The 25,000-nt window shown below is 48.7% G+C and overlaps 1 protein-coding gene across 1 annotated transcript in view; it reads left to right on the top strand.

Moving 5' to 3' along the window:
* LRFN2 (leucine rich repeat and fibronectin type III domain containing 2) overlaps positions 1-25,000 on the top strand; it is a 195,598-nt gene that overhangs the window by 152,902 nt on the left and 17,696 nt on the right. The window contains exon 2 of the mRNA XM_032253642.1: positions 1,438-2,862. Coding sequence (XP_032109533.1) covers positions 1,463-2,862 — 1,400 coding nt within the window. The 5' untranslated portion in view covers positions 1,438-1,462. The remainder of the gene's footprint in view (positions 1-1,437; positions 2,863-25,000) is intronic.

Below are 25,000 nucleotides of genomic sequence, written 5' to 3'. Positions count from 1 at the left end.
CCAGGAGTTTCAGGCTGCCTTGAATTATGATTGTAGCACTGTACTCCAGCTGAGTGGTCGAGCAAGACCTTGTGTCTCTGTGTATGTGTGTGTGTATGTGTGTGTGTGTGTCTATATATATATGTATGTGTGTGTATGTGTGTGTGTGTATTTTAATAACTGTTACTCAAAAAAGGGATGTCTTTATAGTAAAAAGAAATAGGAGTAATGGAAAATGAAACATTAACTTAGTGTTTCGCTGCAGCAGAATTTCTCAGTTCTTCTAAACTTGCTCGTGCATGTAGAGCTATTGTGAGAGAAAGCAAGAGTAGGCAATGCTTCCCTAACTTATTGGTCTTAGAAGCCATTTTTGCAGAACTCTAATTAGTATGCTTAGAAGGCAATTTGAGGGGTGGGCATGGTGGCTTACGCCTGTAATCCCAGCACTTTGGGAGGTTGAGGTGGGTGGATTACCTGAGGTCATGAGTTCGAGACCAGCCTGGCCAACATGGTGAAACTCTGTCTCTACTAAAATACAAAAAATTAGTTGGGTATGATGGCATGTGCCTGTAGTCCCAGGTACTTGGGAGGCTGAGACAAGAGAATCACACAAACCCAGGAGGCGGAGATTGCAGTGAGCCAAGATTGTGCCACTGCACTCTAGGTCTGGGAGACAGAGTGAGACATCTCAGAGTGAGATGTATGTGGGGGTCCAGACAGAGGCTAATTGCTTACGAAGGGTTCAGAAGTTCACACTTTTGCCTCCCATCACACCTCTTTCTTCACTTCCCACATTCTAAAAGACTCATGAACTATGTGGATTCTCCTGGGTGAAACAGTTCCCCACTCACCCTGGAGTCTCTCAGCACCAACTCTCTCTTCTTATCCACAACCTCATTCTTAAGGAATGCTGGTTCAATTTCATTTCATGCTCAGCCTAAACCAATTCGAGATTAAATTGTGTCTCAAAATATACCCATAACGTCCTTTCAAACTCAATTATTGGATAAGCCAGAGGTACGGAATCTCATCCTTCCTTCCTTCCTTCCTTCCTTCCTTCCTTCCGTCCTTCCTTCCTTCCAACCATTCAATAAATAGTTATTGAGCAGCTGCTGTGTTCCAGGCACCGAGCTAGATACTTGAGATATAGCAGTTAGTAAAACAGGCAAAAGTGCCTGCCTTCATTGGAGCTGACCATACAGGAGTGATATAGAAAACAATAAATAAACATTATAAATAAGTAAACTAAATAGTGTGTTAGAAGGTGATAAAAGCTAAGGAAAAGAGAAATAGTAAAACTGAATTAGAGGGATTTCTGGAAGAGAGTAGGCCTTGCCTGAGCACATGCCATTCTCTGCCACTTCCTAAGACAGAGAGGGTTAATGTGAGGAAGGAAGCTCTGGGTGAGCGCATTAGGAATTTGCCTCCTGACCCTGACCTTGTGTTCCTCCCTTCCAGGCACCGTGGCCTGAGTGACCAGACCATGGAGACCCTGCTTGGTGGCCTGCTGGCGTTTGGCATGGCGTTTGCCGTGGTCGACGCCTGCCCCAAGTACTGTGTCTGCCAGAACCTGTCTGAGTCACTGGGGACCCTGTGCCCCTCCAAGGGGCTGCTCTTTGTACCCCCTGACATTGACCGGCGGACGGTGGAACTGCGCCTGGGCGGCAACTTCATCATCCACATCAGCCGCCAGGACTTTGCCAACATGACGGGGCTGGTGGACCTGACCCTGTCCAGGAACACCATCAGCCACATCCAGCCCTTTTCCTTTCTGGACCTCGAGAGCCTCCGCTCCCTGCACCTCGACAGCAACCGGCTGCCGAGCCTCGGGGAGGACACCCTCCGGGGCCTGGTCAACCTGCAGCACCTTATCGTGAACAACAACCAGCTGGGCGGCATCGCAGATGAGGCTTTTGAGGACTTCCTGCTGACGCTGGAGGACCTGGACCTCTCCTACAACAACCTCCACGGCCTGCCGTGGGACTCTGTGCGGCGCATGGTCAACCTCCACCAGCTGAGCCTGGACCACAACCTGCTGGACCACATCGCCGAGGGCACCTTTGCAGACCTGCAGAAACTGGCCCGCCTGGACCTCACCTCCAACAGGCTGCAGAAGCTGCCCCCGGACCCCATCTTTGCCCGCTCCCAGGCTTCGGCTTTGACAGCCACACCCTTTGCCCCACCCTTGTCCTTTAGTTTTGGGGGCAACCCACTTCACTGCAATTGTGAGCTTCTCTGGCTGCGGAGGCTCGAGCGGGATGATGACCTGGAAACCTGTGGCTCCCCGGGGGGCCTCAAGGGGCGCTACTTCTGGCATGTGCGTGAGGAGGAGTTCGTGTGTGAGCCGCCTCTCATTACCCAGCACACACACAAGCTGCTGGTTCTGGAGGGCCAGGCGGCCACACTCAAGTGCAAAGCCATCGGGGACCCCAGCCCCCTGATCCACTGGGTAGCCCCCGATGACCGCCTGGTAGGGAACTCCTCAAGGACCGCTGTCTATGACAACGGCACCCTGGACATCTTCATCACCACATCTCAGGACAGTGGTGCCTTCACCTGCATTGCTGCCAATGCCGCTGGAGAGGCCACGGCCACGGTGGAGGTCTCCATCGTCCAGCTGCCACACCTCAGCAACAGCACCAGCCGCACTGCCTCCCCCAAGTCCCGCCTCTCAGACATCACTGGCTCCAGCAAGACCAGCCGGGGAGGTGGAGGCAGTGGCAGCGGAGAGCCTCCCAAAAGCCCCCCGGAACGGGCTGTGCTTGTGTCTGAAGTGACCACCACCTCGGCCCTGGTCAAGTGGTCTGTCAGCAAATCAGCACCCCGGGTGAAGATGTACCAGCTGCAGTACAACTGCTCTGACGATGAGGTACTGATTTACAGGTGAGTGAGCGGCTATGGCAAAGGCAGGAAGGGTGCCTGGCTGGGAAGAGGAAGGGGACGGGGAGGGTTGGGGGCTGCTCCCACCTATACCCCTCTTCCCCCAAGGTGTCTGTGGGGATTCTGGAGCAAACTGTGCCATTCGTGCAGGCAAGAGGGGATAGAAAGAACATCAACCACAAGGCTAAGAAGAAAAGAACCCACACAGGCAGCCTGAGAAATATGTGTAGAGAAAGACCACACCTCCTGGCTTGGTGGCTGTGGTCAGTGGTCATGTGGCCATGAGCTTCTGAATGTTCTGCTCTGAGCCCAGATGGAGGATATGCAAGAACATTGAATAGACCTCTTGGCTGAAGATTCTGACTCCCCCAAAGAGGGATGCTTTTGACCTTCACCTGGACTCATATGCAGTCATGGTTAAGGCTTTGAGGTCAGAAAGAGTGGGACTCAAATTATGGCTTTTCCACTTGCTAGCCATTTCATTCTCCTGGCCTGCCTCAGGTTTCTGATCTGTAAGATAGGGACAATTAGTACATGACTTGGTTTGTACACTCACTAAATGCACTTATTCAGTTGTAGGTAACTGAATCAAACTGGCTTTAAAAAGAGAGAGAGAGAAAGGGAGGGGTAGTATGTTGACTTATGTCATTAACAAGTCAGGAACCTACTTCAGGTTCAGCTGGATCAGAGGTCCCCCACAAACCCTGTATTCTTGATGTCTTGCCTGCCCTAGGTTCTACATTTTTCTGGGTTGGCTTCACCGACAGGCAGTCTCTTTCCTCTGGAAGTCCTCTGCTGGGACCTCTAAGCAGCCCCACAGCCCACTTAGAGCCCTAGAGAGAGAAAAGCTTCCCTTGCCCAATTGAGCACTGACTGGGTCAAACCACGTCATGTGAGCCCCCTGGGTCTTACAGGTATCGTCACCCCTCTCACCTCTGCTGACCCCCCCTGGACCTCATTGTCTTCACCTAGGCATGAAGACCATGATATTGACCTTGGAAAGTTGCTGTGAAAATCAGGCGGTCATTTTCTAGGTCTGATAGAAAAGGAGGTTAAACGTGGAATGCTTCGATAGAATCATATAAGTCATTCAGAGGGAAAATGGTCACAGAGTTCCACCGTCTGTTGGTCAATGTCAGGGGTTACAAAAACCAAAGGCCAAGATGCTGAACCACAGATTAGTTCCCTTGTATTAAATATGAAGGACATGGCCTAGAACCTTACCGCTCAAGGAATGCATGGTCTCCTTTGAAACTCTGTGCGTTTTATTTTATGCATGTAAAATGATTGGAGAAGGGACCCCATGAGTTTCACCAGCCAAAGGGCCCATGGTGCAAGAGAGATCAGGAACACATGATCCATCCTGAAGGCCTCCTCCAGCTCTGACTGTCTGAGATGCTGAGTCTCTGGATGGGAAGCTTTGGGGGAGAAGAGTCAATGTGACTAAGAGTGGATGTGTCGTGGAAACCGTAGTGGAGCTGGGGTACTCCCCTTACCTGGCAGCTGCTGGTCTTGCCTGGGTAGCAGTGTCATGTCTCAGAATGGAGGGAAAGCAGTATTGGAACTTATCCACATGCATATATGCACATATATAGAAATATATGGACAGCGGCATATGGTCAAACTTAAATATGCATATATGTATTTTTCTCACTATAAAAGCCATAGCCTTTATTCAAAATTTGGAAAGTAGGGAAAATTATGAAGAAGGAAATAAAAATTACCTGAAATCTCGCTATCCAAAGTTAACAAGAGAAATTTGGAAGTTGTCTGAGTTCATTCAAATGTCATTTATAATCGATCTAGTGTATTTTCTGTATCTTAACTCTTCCCACTCAATATTACAGCTAGCTTAGTTCCCATGGCATTAAAGTATTTTTTATTGGGCTTTACCATAACCTATTTAACTAATTTTCTATTATTGAAAATTCAGGTGGTTTCTTATTTTTCATTATTAAAAGTAATAGAGTGATGGATATTTTTGCTCATAAATATATTTGTGATTTCCTTAGCATATTTTTCTAGGAGTTGAATTACTGATGTACAGGTAAATTATAATCTTTATATGTTACATATAAATATTTACCCTTTCACCAGTGGAAGTACTCATTTTGATCACACTTTTGCCAATATTGAATATATAATTACTTTCATCTTTGCCAATTTTAGAGGTGAAAAATGGCACTTGTTTTAATTTGCATTTCTTTGCTAACTTGTGAGGTTGACCTTTTGAAAATAAATATATTTCTTTACTTGGGAATTTATTATATGGTCATGACTTTGATAAATAGTGTAGAGGCAAAAAGCTATCAGCTCTGCGGTTTGCACAGTGAAATGCAGTTTGCAAGGGGAAAGAAAAAATGTTGCCTTCTAGAAGGCAACATGCTACTGTTGCCAAAATGGCGCAGCTCGCTGGGGGTCTCAAAGATACTGGCTCAGGGGAGGGTTTGGAGTAGGCTCCTGTAATCACTCAAAGTGAGAATTCAAATTGCTTTTATTTGGTGATTGAGAACCTAGAGATCCTAACTTTATAAATATAATACAGATTAAATGAAAGCATCAGAAACTTTGGAATTAAAAAAATGCAGCTAACAATGGTGACTTCTCAGGGCTGGTTATGCAGATAAGAGGGGATACAGCATGGAAATTCTCCAAATAGCGGTGGCATATGGTAGCAAACACTCAAGGAATACAGATTGTTATTATCAGCAGTACTAGTAGCATCACTGAGAATAATAGCAGTATTAAAATAAGACTAATATGTCCACCATCCTGAGGAAGAAAATGGAAGAGGAAAGTTAGATATACAATCCGGTCTTTTCTTTAAGAAGACAAACTGCCAAAATTTTTGAGGAAAAAGTAAGTGTGAGTCTGTAGCCAGATAATAGTAATAGCAATCGCTGACCAACATTATTGCCAGCCTTCTATGCATTTACAGGTGGTATCTTATTTAATCCTTCTGGACATATCAAGAAGCATAAAAGACCAAGAGAATTAAAAAATAAAATTCTTCCAAGATCACACGGCAGAAAGAGGCAGGGCTGTGATTTGAACTCCGGCCTCTGGCTTCAGCATCCAGGCTCGACCCCTGTGGTCGTGCTGCTCACTGTCCTAAAAAGGACTATGGTTTGAGAGAAATAGGAGACTCTAATGAAGAATCTGGATTTTTAGAAAATGAATTGTTCTCATTAGAAAGAATGGACACCAGCGGGCACAGGGCTCTCTGCCCTGCTCATTTTAACAGGAAGGTATACAAAAGAAGGGAGGAAAGGTCTGTATCTTCAGATGAGTATTAAAGAGGAGCACATGCTGCACAGAGAAAGCTAAATGTAGCCAAAGAGGGCTTTTTAGCCCATGTTTATGTCCAAGAAGAAAAAATGCTGGTTGGGAAAGAGGTTACAATGAGAATAGATAAGAGGCAAAGACTTGCAACTTGCCTCCATCTTCCCCAGCAAGGAGGACAGCAGCAATGGCAGCAGCAGCAATCATGGTGCAAACCTGCATTGATGGGTTATTTGTGCTGGGCACTATTCTAAGGGTTCTGTGTGCACTAACTCATTTAGTTCTCACAAAACCATAGGAGGTAAATGTTATTATTTCACTTTACATAGAAGAAACTTGCTCAATGTGTTAAACAGAGGGTAAGTAGCAGAGATGGAATCTGAATGTAGGCAGCCTGTATGTTTGCCAAGAGCCTCAACCTAACAAGACCAGTACTATGGAGAGGGATGGCCAAGCCCAACAGGCCTGCATCACAGTGCCTGTTGAGTTCTGGTCGCCAGGCCCTGATGGGTCATATGTAGGTGAGTAAGGACTAAAGGAGCAAGTAGATGAGGTTCTCAATGCCACGGTGGTGATTCTGAGGTAGCCGGACAGAGAGATGCCTAAGATGGGAAAGGGGTGGATGGTCTGCTTTTCAGGGAATAAACCCTGTAATCCTTAGGGTGCTAGGCTGGACACGGAGTCCCTATACAATTCTAGAAAGACTTTCTCAATAGGCAGCTGTGAGCCCATGGAAAAGAATGCTGACCTAACATGGGTTCACTAAGGGCAAATCCTGCCAAGTCACTGAACCATGTCTTCGGGAGGTGATGTGGACCAGTAGTTCTCAACCTTTTTATCTGCCTCCTTGTCATTCATGAGGGCAATCTTCTCAGTGACATCTCTCCTTGCATAGTGATTCTCGGCTGGACCAGAATCTCTGGAGTGACAGGTACAATTGGAAAATGTCCTAGGAGTTTCTGCTGACTGTGAGTCACTACCATAAACAGAGCATGTCACAATTGTACAGGACATTTAGCAAACTCTCATGCTGTCCTGGGGACAAAATGGAGAATTGTAAACTGATGAAGTAAATTTGTAACTGGTCAAATAGCCAGATTGATGAATAAATTGATGTGAATATGCCAGAAGACTTTGGCTTCTGCCTCAACATCCGCCTGATTTCTGGATGCCAGTGTATTTTCTAATTGAGGTTGATAACTACACAGAAAAGATGCTTGACCAGTTGTCATGTCCACAAAACTATCAATCAGTCAATCAATCAATCATCTATCTCCATTTTGGTTCAAGGAATCATTGCAATTGCATAAGTTCAAGGTAGGAAAATCCAGCTGTACAGAAATTCTGTGTTCCTAGGCTCCGAGTTGTAGTTGATGTTGAGGATGTTATGGTCACAATGTGAAGGAGCTGGTGATGGCTACAACATGATGGATCTCAGCAGAACCAAAACCTCTCATGATCTGACAATTTTTAATTGCGCTAATGGAAGTATAGTGGTCAGATCATGAGAGGTTATGGTTCTGCTGAGTCATTCAAGCTTGTCAGAGCAGAGCTTTCACATGTTTAACCTGGGACAGCACAGTCTTCAGAGTCATGTTTACAAACTGCAGCATATCCAGAGGAGGGCTGATGAAAATGAGGTTCTGGAAGCGCATATGAAATGGAAGAAGTTTACCTTGGAGATGAGAGGACTTAGAAAAGAAGTCATCATTCCTTTAACTTATTTGAATAATTTGTGGGTGAAAAAGAGGGAAAGACACACACGGAAGTAGGCATTGGCCCATTACAAAAACAAAATTCCAACAGCAACAGCCTTACACATGTCTCTCATTGCTCTCCATCTGGCTCTGAAATGATTTGGCTTTGTATCTGTCTTCCTCGCTAGCATGTGATATTCATGCATGTTCATCTCCATGTCAAAGCTCCCCAACAGCAGATTAAAGTAACAGTGCCACAAAGTAGTGAGCTGCCCATACCAAAAGGCTTCAGTAGAACCTGGCTGGCTCCATTCCAGGGATACTAAGCAGGCAGCCTGACTTATAGGCAGGAGTGAAAACATTTGACTTAAAAGATTCCAGCTCTCATTGTGTGTGTATCTACCTGAGACTCATAATCCCATGATCAAGATACTATGGCTTCCACTGTTGCTAAATTCACCTGCTTTTACCAGTTGGGGCCACTGTGTCACCTTGCCACCCAGGGTTAGGGTGCCGTGTCTCACAAGCATTTGAGCTCCAGGACCTGAGGTGAGAGACAAAAACCTTGGCAGAGGCCCAGAGAACTCAACCAGACCTGGACATAGGCCATTGACAGGTCACCAGTGGCCCACCTCAAGGTCCCACAAAAACTGCGAAGAGCTGTGAGCAGTGTCTAAAAACATCACTACATACCAGGGAGGAGGAGCAGAGGCACAGATAGCCCCACATCATGGGAAACTCAGACCAGATTTGAGTTAGGCTATCTAAAATAGTGCCTTGCTCTTGTTTCATCTAATAAGCTCCCTCGTTATTTGACGGTTCCGGTTGCTCTCCCAAGCTGCTTGCCCTTCCTGAGTACACACAGCTGAGCCTTGCAGGCAGGCACTGTGGTACATGGGAGACAGTCCACAAGTGGGGCCTGGCCTGTTTCCTGTGTAACTGGGGAGGGCTGACCATCCTATTTCTTAATGCCAGGACCCGCCCTGTCAGGAAGGGGCTGGCACTAATGGTGACAGCAACAAAGGGGAGAGGAGTCAATGAGGGGTAGGGGAAGTTTGGGAGAGGGGAATCAGAAAAGCAGCCTCCCCTGCCACCCTGGAGGGAGTATCAGCCCATCCCATCTTGGCTTCATCCCTGGTGTGACATGGAAAGTTAAATGCCCTGCATGTCATTATCAGCCCAAGTGACATTCACAAACACTTGTCTCTAAGAGATGTCAAGAACATCTGTCACCAGGCATGATGTTGGAATGGTCCCCAGGAGGGCCAGGGGAAGAGCAGGAGTGCTCCTAAGGCAGGCAGCCAAGATGCAGTGGCCCCCATCCTTGTGTAGAGAAGTGAGGGTCTGTGAGGAGAGAGACCCTGAAGGTGGGGAGATAACAGCCACCTCAGCCTCTGTCCCACCCTATCTACAGGCTCTCTTTTCCATGCCATGTTCTTCCGTGGTTGTTAGACACGCACCCTGTCCTGGGAGACTGCACCACCCTACTGAGTTTTGCAGGGCTAGGGCAGGGGGCTGCATCTTTTACTGCTGCTCTGCCTCCCATCTGGGGAAAGAACAAAAGGGCAGATCAGCAAGTTTTCACTCCATCAGGATCTTAAACACTCCACACCTCAGTGTGGCCGTGCTCCTCCCCATGAAAAGACAGCCATCTCTACTGTGGGGTGGAAAAAAATTTACTAATGAAATCAACGTCTCAGGATCTGGGGCCATGGAGAGAAGCTGATGGGGACAGCTGTTCTCTAAAGAGAGGGGGGCATGCCAGGGACAGGACCTGCAGGAGAAGATTCTTTGACTCTGCTGCTCTCCCAGAGAGCCTGGATTCTCCCGGAAGGGTGGGTTGAGTCCCCACAGGCAGAGGAAGAGAACAGTGTAGAGGAGGAAATAGGGGTGGACAGGGAGGAAAGGCAACTCCTTGGTCAGAGCCCAAATCAAAATCAACCTGCCTTGGATTTTATATTTTCTAATTTTTTTCCACACTGTTGAAATGTGACATCTACAAGGGGGGATGCAGAAGACAATAATATTAAACCCATTTTATAGATACTAAAACTAGTCTCAAGCAGATTGAGTAGATTTTACAAAGTTATCCAAGCAAAGACTAAGAAATGTAGTCTTCTATATCCAGCCCTTTCCACCGTGCTATGTACCTGTTGTGCGGCACTTCTCGCTAAGGCCCCAGAGTTTTTATTAAGGCTGGAGACTTGGGGAGGGGACACCAGCTTAATTTCTCTTTCTGGGAAGTATGGAGTAGCCTTCTGGGAGTCCACAGGGATTTTCTCTGTCAGCTTTAGTTGAGATTCAGTCTCATACTTCTAAGTTCCAGCAATGTTGGGGAAACGGGGATGCCAGTGAGAAACTTGGTTCCGCTCTACCACCTGGGAGCCTCCAGGTGGTCAGTGGGCAAGATGAGGATTTCTGGGTTACATCTCACCAGGTAAGCCACTGCGAAGTGACAAAGTTGCTAGAGGTACCACAAAAAAAAGTGACTCTGAAGTCAGAAGTGTGGTGATTAGGGGGAACAGAAAACTCAATTCGTATGGCTTAAACTCATAAGGGTTTATAACCTCTCATGTAAAAGAAGTCCAGTGGAAGAGAATTTAGGTCTGGTTTTCTGAGTAGCATGGTCATCAGGGGCCCAATTCCTTCTGTCTTTCTGTCCTGCCGTACTCAGCACACAGTTTCTGTCCGTAAGGCCACTTAATAGTACAAAATGGTTGCTGGAGCGCCAGTGATCTCATCTCTCTTTTATTCAGTAGGAAAGATGAAAAGAAGGGCAAGAAGGCACAATGGGGAGTTTCTCAGAATCTCCACCTAGTAACTTCTGCTTGAATGTCATTGGACACACATTTCTGCAAAGGAGGCTGGGAAATGTAGGGCTTGTTTTTGTTTTCCACGTTAGGCACAATGCACCATCAGTAATATGGAGAAGGTAGGAAGGCAGGTAGCACATCCACACAACTCCATCACTTGCCCGTCCTGGGTCCATGGGAACATCACCTTACTGCTCCCCATCTTTGTTTTCTCATCTGTAAAATGAGAACAGAGATTCCTTTCTGCATATTTCATAGGACTGTTGTTGTGAGGATTGAATGAGCTCAGGTATTTGAAAGCGTGTCCTTCATAGTCAGCAGTGGCATGCTGGTCACATGAGAGTGCTTGTGATCATGAGGAGCCTTCCCATTTTTTCTTCTTGGACCCCTCTTCTAGTCCCTGTTCCCCAGCTTGCCTTTGTGTCTCTGTTTTTCAAAATCAACACAGCTGTAAACTTGGAAAATGATCTGATGAGGCTTTAAGGGATCAAGGTATATGGTCTAACCACTTTCAGAAATATTTACACTTCAGTTGGGAGCTCTGAAAGACCCAAAGGAGTGAATCTCTAATGGTGGAGTTTTAAAACCACAGCAGGCTTGTGCACAGGGGAGATGTTTTTCAGGGCACCTTCTTAGAGCATCTCAAATCACATTACTGTCTCCACATCCTGCCCCTCTCACTGTCCTCAAGAAGGTAACACCACTGGGATTCAAAATACTTCAGAGCATCTGTTCAGAGGTGACTAATTTCTCCACGTTATTCCCTTCTCAATCTCCAAAAGCTGTGGCTAGAGAGAGCTCCAAAGATAAAAATTAATTAGCAGGAATAAAGAGATTACAGCATGTATCCGGTCTTCCTCTCTTCTGAAATGAGGCTTTTTTTCCCCCTCCAGTAAGAGATAACAAGAGAGTCAGCCCAGTTAACTTTACATACGTTTGGTTAGTTTGGAGATGGGAGTGGGGATATTGTTTATTCTGTACCAGGAAAACACCAAAAAAAGACTTACAGAGGGACGGGGTTAAGCCTGGAGGAGTGTCTGGGATTTGGGGATGATCCTGTGGTGGTGGCCGTCAGAACAGCACTGAACGCTTATCTCGTAGCTGAACTTCCCCAGGCATTTTCACAGAACCCAGCTCTATTCAGCCTCATTAACAGCCCAGGTCAGACCAGGGGTGGGGAAGGTATGGAACTCAGGCATTCTGACCCTGAGCCCAGGACTTCCTGCCACCCCTGTTTCCCAACCCTGACTGTGTTTTGGAACCCCTTGAGGAGTTGCATCCCCCCACCAAAAAAGGGATTCTGAGTCAGCTTGGGTTGGTGCCTGGATATTTATGTTTTTAAAGCTCTCCCAGTGATTCTGACATGCTTTCAGCATCATGCCCAGTGAAATTAGGGGTTTGGACGGCACTGGTAGACAGAGTTTCTGTAAATCCACAGCTAGGGGATTGGTCTCTAAACTGCTAGTGAGGGAAGAAGCCAGAAGGCCTGGGTTCAATCCCAGCTCTCCCATGTACTACTCATCTTTTTGAGATTTGTTTCATCTAACATTGGAATAAAAAATCTCTGTGGGGTTATCTCCAAAGAGATAACATATGTAGAAACACTTTGGAAACAAAAACACCATGTGCATTTCAGTTGCTGGAGCCATTTTTTTACCCCTCAGCGAGTCTGAGTGATTACTATAAGAAAGATGGAATTAGGGGCTCCAGACATGGGCTCCGCTGCTCTTCCTTCTCTTCACTTGTCTGAATCTCAGGCTTCTCACCTGCTAAATGGGGGTAATGATAACTAGCTCACTACCTCACCAGGTTGTCATAAAATTGGAAAGAGATGACACAGCATGAAAGAACATCTTCATAAAGTGTTAAGTGCTTCTAGAGACAGAGATCTGACATTTCCAAATTTGGGGGTTATTTCTGTCATTCTGAAAACCAAAAATAAAATTCTAAGTTCCCCCAACCAATTGAATGAACCCCTCCACTCAGTCAAGGGCATTGCCGAGTTAGCCTGCAAAAACTTGGCCATCACGGGAATGAGGAGGCACACGTGCCTCATTCTACCCTCCTCCCTTTTGGAATTACTGATAGAACAGACTCTTTACGTCTGATAAGAAACATTTGCAATCTATTTTCTCTGAATCCTGCTACCTGGAGGCTTCATCTGCATGATAAAACCTTGGTCTCAGCAACCCCTTATTGTTACCTAGACACGTCTTTCTATTGATAATAACTCAACCAATTGCCAATCAGAACATCTTTAAATCTACCTATTACCTTGAAGCAACTCACCTCCTGTCTTTCCTGTTTGAGCCAATGTACATCTTACATGTTTTGATTGATGTATTATGTCTCCCTAAAATGTATAAAAGCAAGCTGTACCTGGACTACCTCGGGCATGTGTCATCAGGACCTCCTGGGGCTGCGTCATGGGCATGTCCTTAACCTTGGCAAAATAAGCTTCTAAGTAGATTGAGACCTGCCAGATACTTTGTGAGTTCATAATTCTGTCAAAGGAGGTAGTTCAGAGCTGGTGTGGGAGCTCCACGCAGTCAGGGACCAAGGCAGGTCAATTGCATTATTCTTAATGTGTGGCTCACTGCTCCTTCTCTTGCTCACATTCTCAACACGGGGACTTTCTCTGGTGTGGCCCACCCACAAGGGTGTTGCCAACCCTGGGTTCAGCCGTTAGCCTTTAACAGAGTAGGAGGATTAATACCCCAGCTTCCTCCCCCACGGAGAAAGGCAGAGACATGGCCTACACTGGCTCCCAGTAGGGGTGTGCCCCAATTGCCCACAGTGCTAACTTGCTTAGCAAAATGACCTATGTTGACTTCCTTCCACACTTCCTTACCACAGCTTCCTGAGCCCACCTCCCAAATAAACTACTTGTCCTCAAATCCTTGTCTCAGGGTCTGCTTCTGGGAAACCCAAACTAAGACAGGCACCGACCCCTCTAAAGAATCCCACTCACTGACTTTTGCTGCTAGCTCATTGTATTTCCCCCAATGCACGTTGGAGGCTGAGGAAGGCAATTGCCTGTTTGGGCACGTTGCTCCCCAGTAGATAAAATCGACGTTCTACCGTGAAGTTAGAAGTGGGGAATGGATGTTGGGGAGGCATAGACCACCACAGAGCTGCATGGGCGAAAGCATCGCTGCTGTGCGCATTTCTCGGCACCTGCCCACACAGCCCCAGCAACCAGTAGCCAGTTTGTGGCTGAGGCCAGCCTGGAGAGGAAGCTAATGGGGCTGCTTTCCTGCCTCTCTGTGAGTGTTCTTTTCTCATCTCTGGAGACACAGGGCAAAGCAAAGAGAAAAGCTTACCTCTTACCAATTAGGCCTATGGTCTGGCATTAGTGTGTGTGATGGGAGTGGGCACCCTGTGCGTGACAGAAGGGATCACGACAAGAAGTCAAATTAATGTCCATCATCTTCAGGGTCTCAGAAGTTGGGGCGGTGTGGAAAGAATGGCACAAAACCACAGGATGTGATGGGCCACGCCAGGGTGACAGCCGGGCACTGTGGATGAACAAGCTCGTTAACTCTTTACAAAGGAGGGCTATTTCCAGCAGGGGTGGGCTCCACTGTGTTCTGTGGCTCTGGGGCTGATGCTGTGTGTGGGAGTGCTGATCCAGATGTGTAGATAAACTCCGACTGCATCGTAAAGGAGGTGAGCCGCAGGAAATGAAGCATGGAAGAGATCTGTTAAACACCAAACCTTTGCACTAGGTCATTAGTCAGTGATGGCACCAAGTGAAGGAATTTCTCAGTTTAGCAATTAGCCCCCTAAAAGGTTAAAACGTAAATGAATTGCTTGGTGAAATTAATCCACTTGAGCTTTTCCATGAGCTAACTACCTGGCTTAAGAGGAGCATATTCTGGGGGGCAATGAGAACAGGTACAGTGGAATGTAAGCTGTGTCCTGGGGTTAAGGTGGGATGTGGAAGGAAGGAGGTAGCGTAGGGTGGGGGCGGTGGGCAGTGGCGGTAGCTGTTTGAGGTGAAACCAATGAAGAGAGAGACAGAGGCAGGAATGATTAGGCCCCGTCAAAGGCCTGTGAGGCTCCCTGGTGTGCTTGTCAGCGGCCATCACAAACATGTTGCATAACAAAGAACCTCAAACTCTAGGTGGCCTACAACCAGGAATATTGAATTTCCTTAGTCATAGCTCTGCAGGTTGGCTGGAGTTGAACTGGTCTGACCTCTGGGCTGAGTGCGACTGCACTCAGCTTCAGGCTGCAGTTCTGATTTCAGTCTTCTCTATGTGTCTCATTCTGGAGCCCCAGGAGAGGAGTAGTGGTTTTCCAGGTATGTTCTTCTCATGGTGACAGCAGAAATGCAGGAAGGCAAGCCCAGCCACAGAAACGAATGTGAAGCTTCTGTTGGTATCACATCTGCTGAATCCCGCTGGCCACAGCAAGTTACGTGGCCAAGCCCAAAGTCAAGGTGCAGGGAATGTACTGCACTCAGCATCAAGCCATGAAAGGCTGTGGAGGTGCTGCTTTATCACAGGTCAATAAAGAAACAGGACCAGTCATAATTTGCAACACTTGACTTTCCTAGCAGAAAGCCCCCCTATAGGGCAGTGGTTCTCAAACCTGAGGATGCATAAGAATCACCTGGCAAGCTCGTGAACACACAAGTGCAGAACCCTGCCCCCTGAGTTTGTAATTCAGTAGGTACCCAGTGGAGCCTGAGAATATGCATTTCTAATACATTCTCTCCGAGATGCTGATGCCGCTGGTCTGGGGAACTTACTTTGAGAATCACCGGTCTAGGACAATGATAGGAATGCAGAGGTTGGGAGAGGGCAGGGTGTAGATGGCCTCGAATGTCACACACAGTAGCTATGTCTCTGAGCCCTTATTGCACACCAGGCGGTGTTCTAAAGACGTTCTGCACGTTCTCTTATTTGGACTCACGCTAACCCTATGAGGTGTGATCCATTACTGCCACTTGACAGATGAGGACTCTGAGCCATAGGGAGGTGACGTGACTTGCAAGGCCTCACAGCTTGGAGGTGGTGGAGCCTGAGCTTGGAGCCCGTGCTGTCCTGACTTTAGGCTCCCTCCTGTTGCTGGTGAGAAGTTCTGAGGGGGAGGCATGACCTGGGGTGAGGAAAACTCTGTATTTGGAACCAGATACTCATTTATTCAGTCAACAAATATTTATTGTCTGGTCAAGAGCTCAGGATTGAGAAAAGACAGGCACAGCTCTTGCCTAGGAAAGTGATAGGAATGTAGACGTTGGAAGAGGGAAGAGAATGGGTGGCCTTGAACATCAAGGAGCTTACATTCTCATCGGAGGGAGAGATGAAAAATTCAAAATGTACACGAGGAAGGACAATAAGCAGTATAAGGAGACCGAGACCAGAGGGCTATGGTTTTATACTGGTGGTCAGGAATCACCTCTGTTAAGGAGTGCCATTGGAGTGGAGACCTGAATGGAATGAAAGAGTCAGGTAGGGGGAACAGTACATACAAAGGGCCTGGGGTAGGGATGCATTTATCCTGTTGGAGAAGTGGAAAGGACTCCAGGGCCTCTGGAGGAAGAGTGGCAGCCAATGAGTGAAAGGGCTGGACAGGGCTGGATTACGTACGCCCTTGCTCACCATCATGAGGCATTGATTTTATCCCTAATGAGATGGAAATCATTGGGGCTGGCACTGGGAGATTTGAAAGCAGGAGACTGGCATGATGTGATTCAGAAGATTCTGGGGCTGCCTGGAGAATATACCACAGTGGGCCGGGAAGGCATCAGGGAGACCAGTTACGGGGTGGCTCCAGGGTTTTAGCTGTATCTGAATGTTCACATCCATAAAATGGGAGAAGAACCCCTTCTTTCTCTCCCACTTGGGGCAGGAGGAGATTAGGCTGTGGGCCTGTGAGTCAGAGCAGGATGTACTTAGGTAAGGAACAAAGCAGCATGTTGTGATGATTTTTCTGGCAGAATCCCAGGGTCTATGTCTGCCTGGCCCAGGAAACTCACTGAGGCCCAACTCACAGCCTTTTGGGTGGAGAGGAGTTTTGGATCTCCCTCTGCAGAGCAGAGCATCTTACATCGTCACTGACCCAGCTCCTCTGTCAGCATCCCCCACCCCTCTACCCCACAGCCTTGTACTCTGATAAAGAGTAATTACTTATATGCTTGTTTAATTAGCTCATTAGGTGTGTGCCGCAGCATTTCTGACAATAAATCACCTACTCTAGTGGCTCAGAAGTGCATTTTTTGCTGGTGTCTGGCCCTGGTAATGAAGGTGGCAGTTGCAGTGTGTGAATGTGGCCCTTGGTCAGGGGCTCGGTGACCTGTGCTCTGACTCCTGAGGTGTGCGTGGACAGGTGGGGAGGCTGCTGAGGCACTGGACCTGGAGACAGGATCTTGGAAGCTGAGATGGTGGCAGCAGCGGCAGCCGGCACTGAACACCAGAAAGATATTTTTACCACCCGTCAAAATGCCACCGCGTGTGAGCCAGTGCCAAGGGCTGCTTCCCAAGGCTGCTTTGCTCTCCTCCTTCAAGCTTTGATTGTTGCTAGGAAAAAGGTCTGAGTGGAAGAGGGAGGCTTTGAAGATTCCTGGGTTGGCTTGGCTGGTGCTCAGCAGTCTCTTCCCTCAGGGGCAGGGGGCTGGAAGCAAGCTTCCATCCTGCAGCAAAAGAGAGTGGGTTGGGGGCTGCTTCTCCCACGCCAGGAAAGCAGGATTGCCTGGGTTTAGATCCAAGCCCTATTCTTCCCTACCCTGCCTAGAATAGGCCTAAGAACAGAATGCTGTTTAAAAATGCTTCATTTACAGTTCAGAGGGCTGGGAATTCCACCATTAAAGATGGATTTATTTGCATGTTTAATGGGCAGAAACCTGGGAGATGGCAAAGTGGGTTTTTTCCTGGGACCGGCAAACAGTGGATGCTGATCCGAGGAAGGGCGCAGTGGACACCCTAGCAAGAGAAGGAGGAAGGGGCCAGGCAGGGTCATGAGGTGACCTCAAAGCCCAGTTCCTCTGTGTGGACCCATTGCCAAACACTTGGGAGAGTCAGAGAGAGGAAAGCCAGAGCCAAAGTCCTTGGGACCAGTCCAGCTGCTTATTTATTGCAACTCTCTTGGACTTGGTTCTTCTGTCTTTAAAATGGGCCTAGTTCTTGCTACTCTTAGACCAAAGAAAGTCCAGACGAAGAGAAGGTCAGTTCAAGTTCATCCAGGTCAACCCGCTCCTTTCTGTGAATCCTTGTGGTACCCACCACCCCACCCACCCATCATCCCTCATTCCCACCACCCCCTTGGGATGTTGGCCGGCCTCCTCATGCAGGAATAACTTCCAGAGACAAGAAAGCCCCCGCCACTGTTGGGTGCCACTGGCTAAAAAGTCATGCCTCGTTTGTCGGGTGTGGTGGCTCACGCTTGTAATGCCAGCACTTTGGGAGGCTGAGGCAGGTGGATCACTTGAAGTCAGGAGTTTAAGACCAGCCTGGCCAACACGGTAAAACCCTGTCTTTACTAAAAATACAAAAATTAGCCAAGCATGCTGGCACATGCCTGTAATCCCAGCTACTGGGGAGGCTGAGGCAGAAGAATCTCTTGAACCCGGGAGGCGGAGGTTGCAGTGAGCTGATATTGCACCACTGCACTCCAGCCTGGGCGAAGAAGCAAGACTCTGTCTTAAAACAAACAAAAGTTATACGTCATTGCAGGCCCTCAAATCTGTGTCCCTCTACCTCTGATCTTTAGAATCTGCCTTTATCTTTATTAGGCATGAAACTAATTTTATTTTTTGAACATAATTCTTATAGTTCACCCAATGCTATTTGTTCAGATTCAACATTCTCCCTCCCTGCCTTCCTCTATCTTGTCTTTTCCTTTAGTCATTTAAGAGGTGTTTAAATTTACGACTCAAGTCTGGGCCGCACAAGGGAAGGGCAGCTATGAACAAGGCATTTCTGTCCTCCTGTAACTCACATCTCCCAGGGAGACAAACGCTAAACAACTATGCTGGGGGCTCTTCACTGATTCCGTAGCTACAGCTGCAATAAATGCTGGGCAAGCATATGCTAGAGCAGGTCCTGGGGAACTGACCGAGTCTGGGGAAGCCGGGAAGGCTTCCGGGAAGAGGTGACCCAGAAGGTCAAGTAGGAACTCAGGCCAGGCATGGTGGCTCACGCCTGTAATCCCAGCACTTTGGGAGGCTGAGGTGGGTGGATCACCTGAGGTCAGGAGTTTGAGACTAGCCTGGTCAACATGTTAAAACCCCATCTCAGCTAAAAATACAAAACTTAGCTGGACATGGTGGTGCATGCCTGTAATCCCAGCTACTCAGGAAGCTGAGGCAGGACAATCACTTGAACCTGGGAGGTGGAGGTTGCAGTGAGCCAAGATCATGCCATTGCACTCCAGCCTAGGTGACAGAGCAAGACTCCATTTCAAAAAAAAAAAAAATAACAAAAACAAAAACAAAAAAACCTCAATCAGTGAAGAGGCACAGGAGGCATTGCAGGGAAAGGCTGGCATGTTTGTCTGTCTCTGGAGCAGGAAGTTGCCTTGGGTGGGTCTCTGGTACCTTGCCTCAGATATGTGCAGGGTTTGTGACGTCTTTCTGCCGTTGTGGGGTCCAGCAATGGCAGTACACCGAATATGGCCTGCCCAGGCCAAAGTGGACGGAAGAAGCTCCTCTGTAGCTGAGTGTGCCTCGCATTTGAAGGCAGCCTCAGCCATCCCTAGCCTCCAATGGTGCTAACTCCAGACAGAGTACCCCAGCAAAGCCACTCCCCCCATATTGTCCAGTACCACCTTGCTGCCTCATCCCTAGGCTGTTTCCAAAAGAGAGTGGCCCAGGGCTGTGTTCAGCTTTGTGGTCATGTGGGGCTTATAACAGTGGCCCCTCCTGGGGGCCACGCTTCTCATTCAAGCCTTGTTACTGATTTTCAATCTTCAATAAAACAGTAACCAATTTTGCTTGTCCCATTTTATATGTTTTTATGTTTCAAGCCATTTCATTTCTTTGATTGGAAAAAAATGGGTTATAAATCACAAAACCAATGGATAGAATTAGGTCAAAAATGCTGAGTACATGCAAATGGTTTCTCTTCCAATAAAGATAATAAGAGCTAACCTTTCTGAGAAATTATTCCATGCCAGGTACTGTTCTACATGGTTTCTGTTTATTAGCTCATTTAATTATTTCAACATCCTGACAAAAAAAAGTGCAGTTATTATCTTGATTTTACAGAGGGGAAAACTGAGGCCCAGCCTGGGTAAAGAAGCCTGCCCGAGGCGTTCCAGCTGGGATTTGAAGCCAGGCAGGCTGGCTGCAGTGTCTGCAGTACCTTGAGGTCTCCACAGTGCACAGTTAGCTTCTGAGTGCCCCCTGTCTGCGCCCCACTGCACCAGGCACCTTCACAGCTTCCCGGGAGGCAGGGGTTATGATTCTTTCCCAGGTTAGGGATCGCGGGGAGAAGAGAGGGTAGGGAAGCTGCCTGTTGCCTCCCAGCTAGAAAGTGGCAGAGCCAGATTCAAACCCAGGTCTGTTGTGCTCCAAAGAGCTCCTGACTGTTCCTCTTCCTCCTGGGACATGAGTTAGGATTGAGGGGGTGAGGTGAGTGTCTTGGAGTCACAGATAATGTCTTCAAAATAGAAGCCAGAGAGCCCATTTCCTTCAACCCTGTCCCCTCCCCGGTTGCCCAATCTACTAACAACTCCAGAACCATCAGCCCACTGGGACTCAGAACTGCCATGTAGAAATGGGGGAGACTGAACCAGACCCACCCATGCCACCCACCTGCACATAATGAGGAGCAAGAGGAAGCAGACGGGCTCTTCAGGAGGGAAGGGCTTTCAGCTAGACAAGTAGAAGAACTTCCGGCAGTGCTGGTGACGTCTGACAAAGCCACAGCTGCTTTGAAGGCAGAAGGGAGCCTCAGCTGCTTCAAGGGCCTGGGGGATTCCATCGGAGGCAGGCAGGCTGATGTATGCCTTCCACCCCTTCCCCATGCTGGAAAGATGATGGCCATGTCCTGGAGTGTTCTAATTTATAACTTGCCATTTGAACCATGGCTGCTCTGCCTCCCACTGCTGTCTCCTCCCAGACTGAAAGGAAACTGGGTCGTGGTCCAGCCCTAGAGACAGCACAGGCTTGGGGAAGAGAGAGATTTATGGCTCGGCGTCTGCCCTTCATGAGCCATCGTCCCCCCAGAGCTGCAGCAGCCACTGCCCCCCTCACAGCCAGGCCCAGGCCCAGTGCTGAGTGGCAGGCAGGTGTGTGTAGCTGGAGGACAGTGCCGTGAATCTCAGACAGTCACGGGATCCCCTGGCTTGGGGACATACAGCAGAGGGAACGGCAGATAGATCACAGCTGGGCTGTTGACCTTGCGTCTTAAGCAAAGTGGAGAATAAGAGGTCGTATTTATCCCATCAAAGCCGCAGGAGCCATGAAATAGCAGAGTATGAATAAAGGCACCAGTAAATCACTCACCACTGTTGCAAATATGGCTGATCTGTCTTCCAGTCCCATCACCCACTGGGTGGCATGGGGTCAGTGTGCACAGAGATGGAAAAAAAGAAGAGATGGGGCTCCAGAGACCCCAAACGGCGCTCTCTGGAATATGGCAGTGCTGGGAATCATTGACCTTCTTAGGTTCCTGGGATGTAAGATGTCCCTCACCTCAAAGGTCACCTGCTCAATGAGGTGATGCCTGACCACCCTCTTAAAGATGAGCCATTCCACCTTCACCTCAACACTTTCTTTTTCTCTTTTACCTGCTTGTTCTTTTTTCCATAGCACAGCCCACTTTCTAACATACTAAATCGGTTACTAATTATGTTTATGTTTGCTCTGTCCCCACAGAGAACGTCAACTCCACAAGGCAGGGAGTCATATCAGCGGTGGTCGCTGCTGTCCCCACAGATACCTAGAGCACTGCCTGTCACATAAGCTCCACACACATTTCCTGGATGAGTGAATGAGTCTGGAAATTACCTAAGAAATGCCTCACTGTGTCAGTGAAAAGCAGAGACCCAGAGAAGGGACTTGCCCCCGTCTCATAGCCTGCTGGGGGCTGCAGAGCTGGGAGAAGGCTCTGGGCTGGAGACTCGGGCCAGAGCTCCAGGTCCTGCGTGGTCTGAGCCGCTCTCACACCCCTCAGAGGATGTACTTGTCAGTCATGCTCTCTTAACCACCTATGGGACCCCGGCGCTGTGCAGCCTCAGGCTAGGCAGGGATGGGGCCTTGCTTGCCTCTTGCCTTGATTTAAAAAACAAAACTCATATAAATTTGCTGATAAATAATTTCATATCCCAAAGGTATCCCCAAAATATGAGTTCCTTGACTGGGGAAGATCAGAGAACTTTTCTTCCTATGAATTTGTCAGGGATGGGGTGACAGTGGGGCAGGTAGCATTTGTCAGGAGCTGGGCTGTACCAGACCCTTCCATGGATCACTCATGCAGGCTTCGCTTCCAGGCTGCAGCACTGCATGATAACAAGGGCTCACAGCTACTGAGCAGTGTGCCAGGTGCTGCTGTCAGCACTTTCAGGTATCCGACCACTGAGCCTACCCAGCAGCCCCATGACCTGATGGCTTCTGTCTCCTCCCCATGTTACATGCAGATGCGAGGCCTGAGGCAGCTATGCCAGCAAAGAAGTCCTCCCGTTCCGGGTGTTTAGGACACATCAATCAACAAAACACCCACCATCCTGGTCCTTATGAGAGGAAAACGGGCAACAGGCATGGCAAATGAGTAAATGATATGGGTGCTGGGAGGCAGTGACCGCCACACACAACAGAAACCACAGGCAAGACGTGGCAGGGTGCTGGGGCGGTGCGTACATTGTACTGTTAGCTAGGGTATCCAGGGCAGGCCTCACTGAGAAGGTGGGATGTGAGCAGACTTGAAGGGGAGACGAACTGAGGTCTGTGGAAAGGGCCTTCCAGGCAGAGGCAAAGGCCAGGGCAAAGCCTCCACGGCTGGAGTGCTTCTGAGGAGCAACAAGGAGGCCAGGGGGGCTGGAGCAGAGTGAGTGCAGGGCAGGGTGGGCGAGCTGGGGCAGAGAGGCAGTGGGGCCAGACCCCACAGGGCCACGTAGCCTCTGTAAGGACACGCCTGTGTATGTTCACAGGTACTCACAGCCTCAGGGCAGTCGTCTTCCTCACCCACAAACACAGGGCTGCTTCCACGCTGGCCAGTGGATGCATGGTCATACTCACGTATGTATCTACACACACACACGCTGGCCAGTGGATGCACGGTCACATTCACGTATGTATCTACACACACACGCTGGCCAGCGGATGCACGGTCACACTCACGTATGTATCTACACACACACACGCTGGCCAGCGGATGCACGGTCACACTCACGTATGTTTCTACACACACACGCTGGCCAGCGGATGCACGGTCACACTCACGTATGTATCTACCACACACTGGCCAGCGGATGCACGGTCACACTCACATGTGTATCTACACACACTGGCCAGTGGATAAACAGTCACACTCACATATGTATCTACACACGCACACTGGCCGGTGGATGCACAGTCACACTCACGTATGTATCTACACACACACGCTGGCCGGCGGATGCATGATCATATCACATATGTATCTACACACTGGCCAGCGGATGCACGGTCACACTCACATATGTATCTACACACACACACTGGCCGGTAGATGCATGGTCACACAGCCCTGCTACTCCTGCTGTGCCTGGTTGGACTTCGCCCTCCACCACACCTGCATGTGCCCCAGCAGAGCAGGGATGACTTATCAGCCTCACTCCCAACTGCCATCCAGTGTGGCCTCTTGCCAGCTGGACCTGGAGAGGGAGGCGAGAGAGCCAATTCCTGGGGCTTCAGACCCATGCACCCCAATAAACAGTGCTGGAGAGACTCCCAGAAAATTGCAGATGAGAGTAGGTCTGTGATTTACTCATACGTGATTTACTTACATGATTACTTCCACATTAAGAAGATGAAGGCCCATATGGCCATCCTCCAGGGACCCTGGTGTGCAATTAGTGGCTCTGTTCTGTGTTCATTGTCCCCACAGGAGCTGGCTGCTCCCAGACTTGGGGCAGGACAGAGGAAGGAGGATAATTACACTGCTGCTTTTAGTAATTCCCAGGCAAAACCAGGATGGTGCACCTCTAGGCTACGCCAACTCCACCTTCAAGCTCCCAGCTAATGAATAGATCCCATAGGAAGGCTCCTCTGCCCATCTGGCAGAGACTCCAACCCCTAAAACTACCTGTGCCCTCAGGTGGCTCATCATCTGCCACCAGGGGAGGTCCTGCTGTGAGGTGGGTGAAATGGATGGTGTTCGTGTTGCCTATAAAAGAGATGATGGAAAGATAAATAGAGGATAGACAATAATAAAGTATGTAAGCATTCACTAGATACATACGTGATTTATTGAGTATATGTTGAATGTCAGTGCTTGGTGTACGTTACTTCTAATCCTTATTTAATTCTGCAAATTGGGTTTGCAAACTGCTTTTACAAAAAAGAAGACAAAAGCTATGGAAAGTTAAGTAATGGAGTAATTGTGAAGATGGGATTTGAGCCCAGAGCCCAGGTCACTTTGATGCTAACTCCTGTGTGCTTTTAGGGTTGGGGACCTGCTGCTACCCCTAATCCCACAGCCCCAGTGTCCCATCCCCCTCCTCCTGCCTCCCTCTTGCTCCCATCACCCCTCTTCCAGTGATGGTCTTGCAAAATTCTAAAATGTTAAAAGTGAACGTGGAAGCACAGAGAAGGAAAGGGACTTGCCCAAGGCTGAACAAAGTCATGACGGAGTGGGCATTAGAGCCTCGTCCTCCACCCTGGACATGAGGATGGCTGGTGGGTGAGGACGGCTCTGCTCCCCCATCCTCCCTCCTGCTGACTCCAGCGTCGGGAGTGCGTCAGGGCCTTCCTGTTGGCTGGACAGAGTGAGGCTGCCCACCTGAGACCTCCGTCTAAAGGCCGGCACTCTCCCCACCCTTAATTAGTTCCTTCCTGGCCAGCCTGCTTGTTAGAGACAGAGGTATCTGGGGAGGATCAGCAGAAACACAGCCCAGAGAAGTGCTGAGTAGGCTCCTCCTGACCGCTGGGTGGAAAGGGCACCTCTCCTTGGGGTGAGGCGGCGGGCAGGATGATGCAGCAGCTCAGCAACTGGGTGCCCAGCGAGTCTCTCATGGGGGTCTGCCTCCAGGTATGCAGCTTGGAGCAGCCCCCAAGGCAATGTCAGTAAGTTTATCCATCACTCATTCATGCAAAAGTGCTGGCTGTCCCATTGTAAAAAATGGACACCTCGCATTTGTGAATGCCCCACCACTTACATACTGCGTCCAAGCAGGTGCGTGTCTTAGCAGGTTTTCCCAGCG

The sequence above is a fragment of the Sapajus apella genome, unplaced genomic scaffold (genome assembly GCF_009761245.1).
Source record: "Sapajus apella isolate SASKATOON/1434 unplaced genomic scaffold, GSC_monkey_1.0 scaffold83, whole genome shotgun sequence".
NCBI classification, from domain to species: domain Eukaryota; kingdom Metazoa; phylum Chordata; class Mammalia; order Primates; family Cebidae; genus Sapajus; species Sapajus apella.
This window is presented reverse-complemented; position numbering and strand designations above follow the sequence as displayed.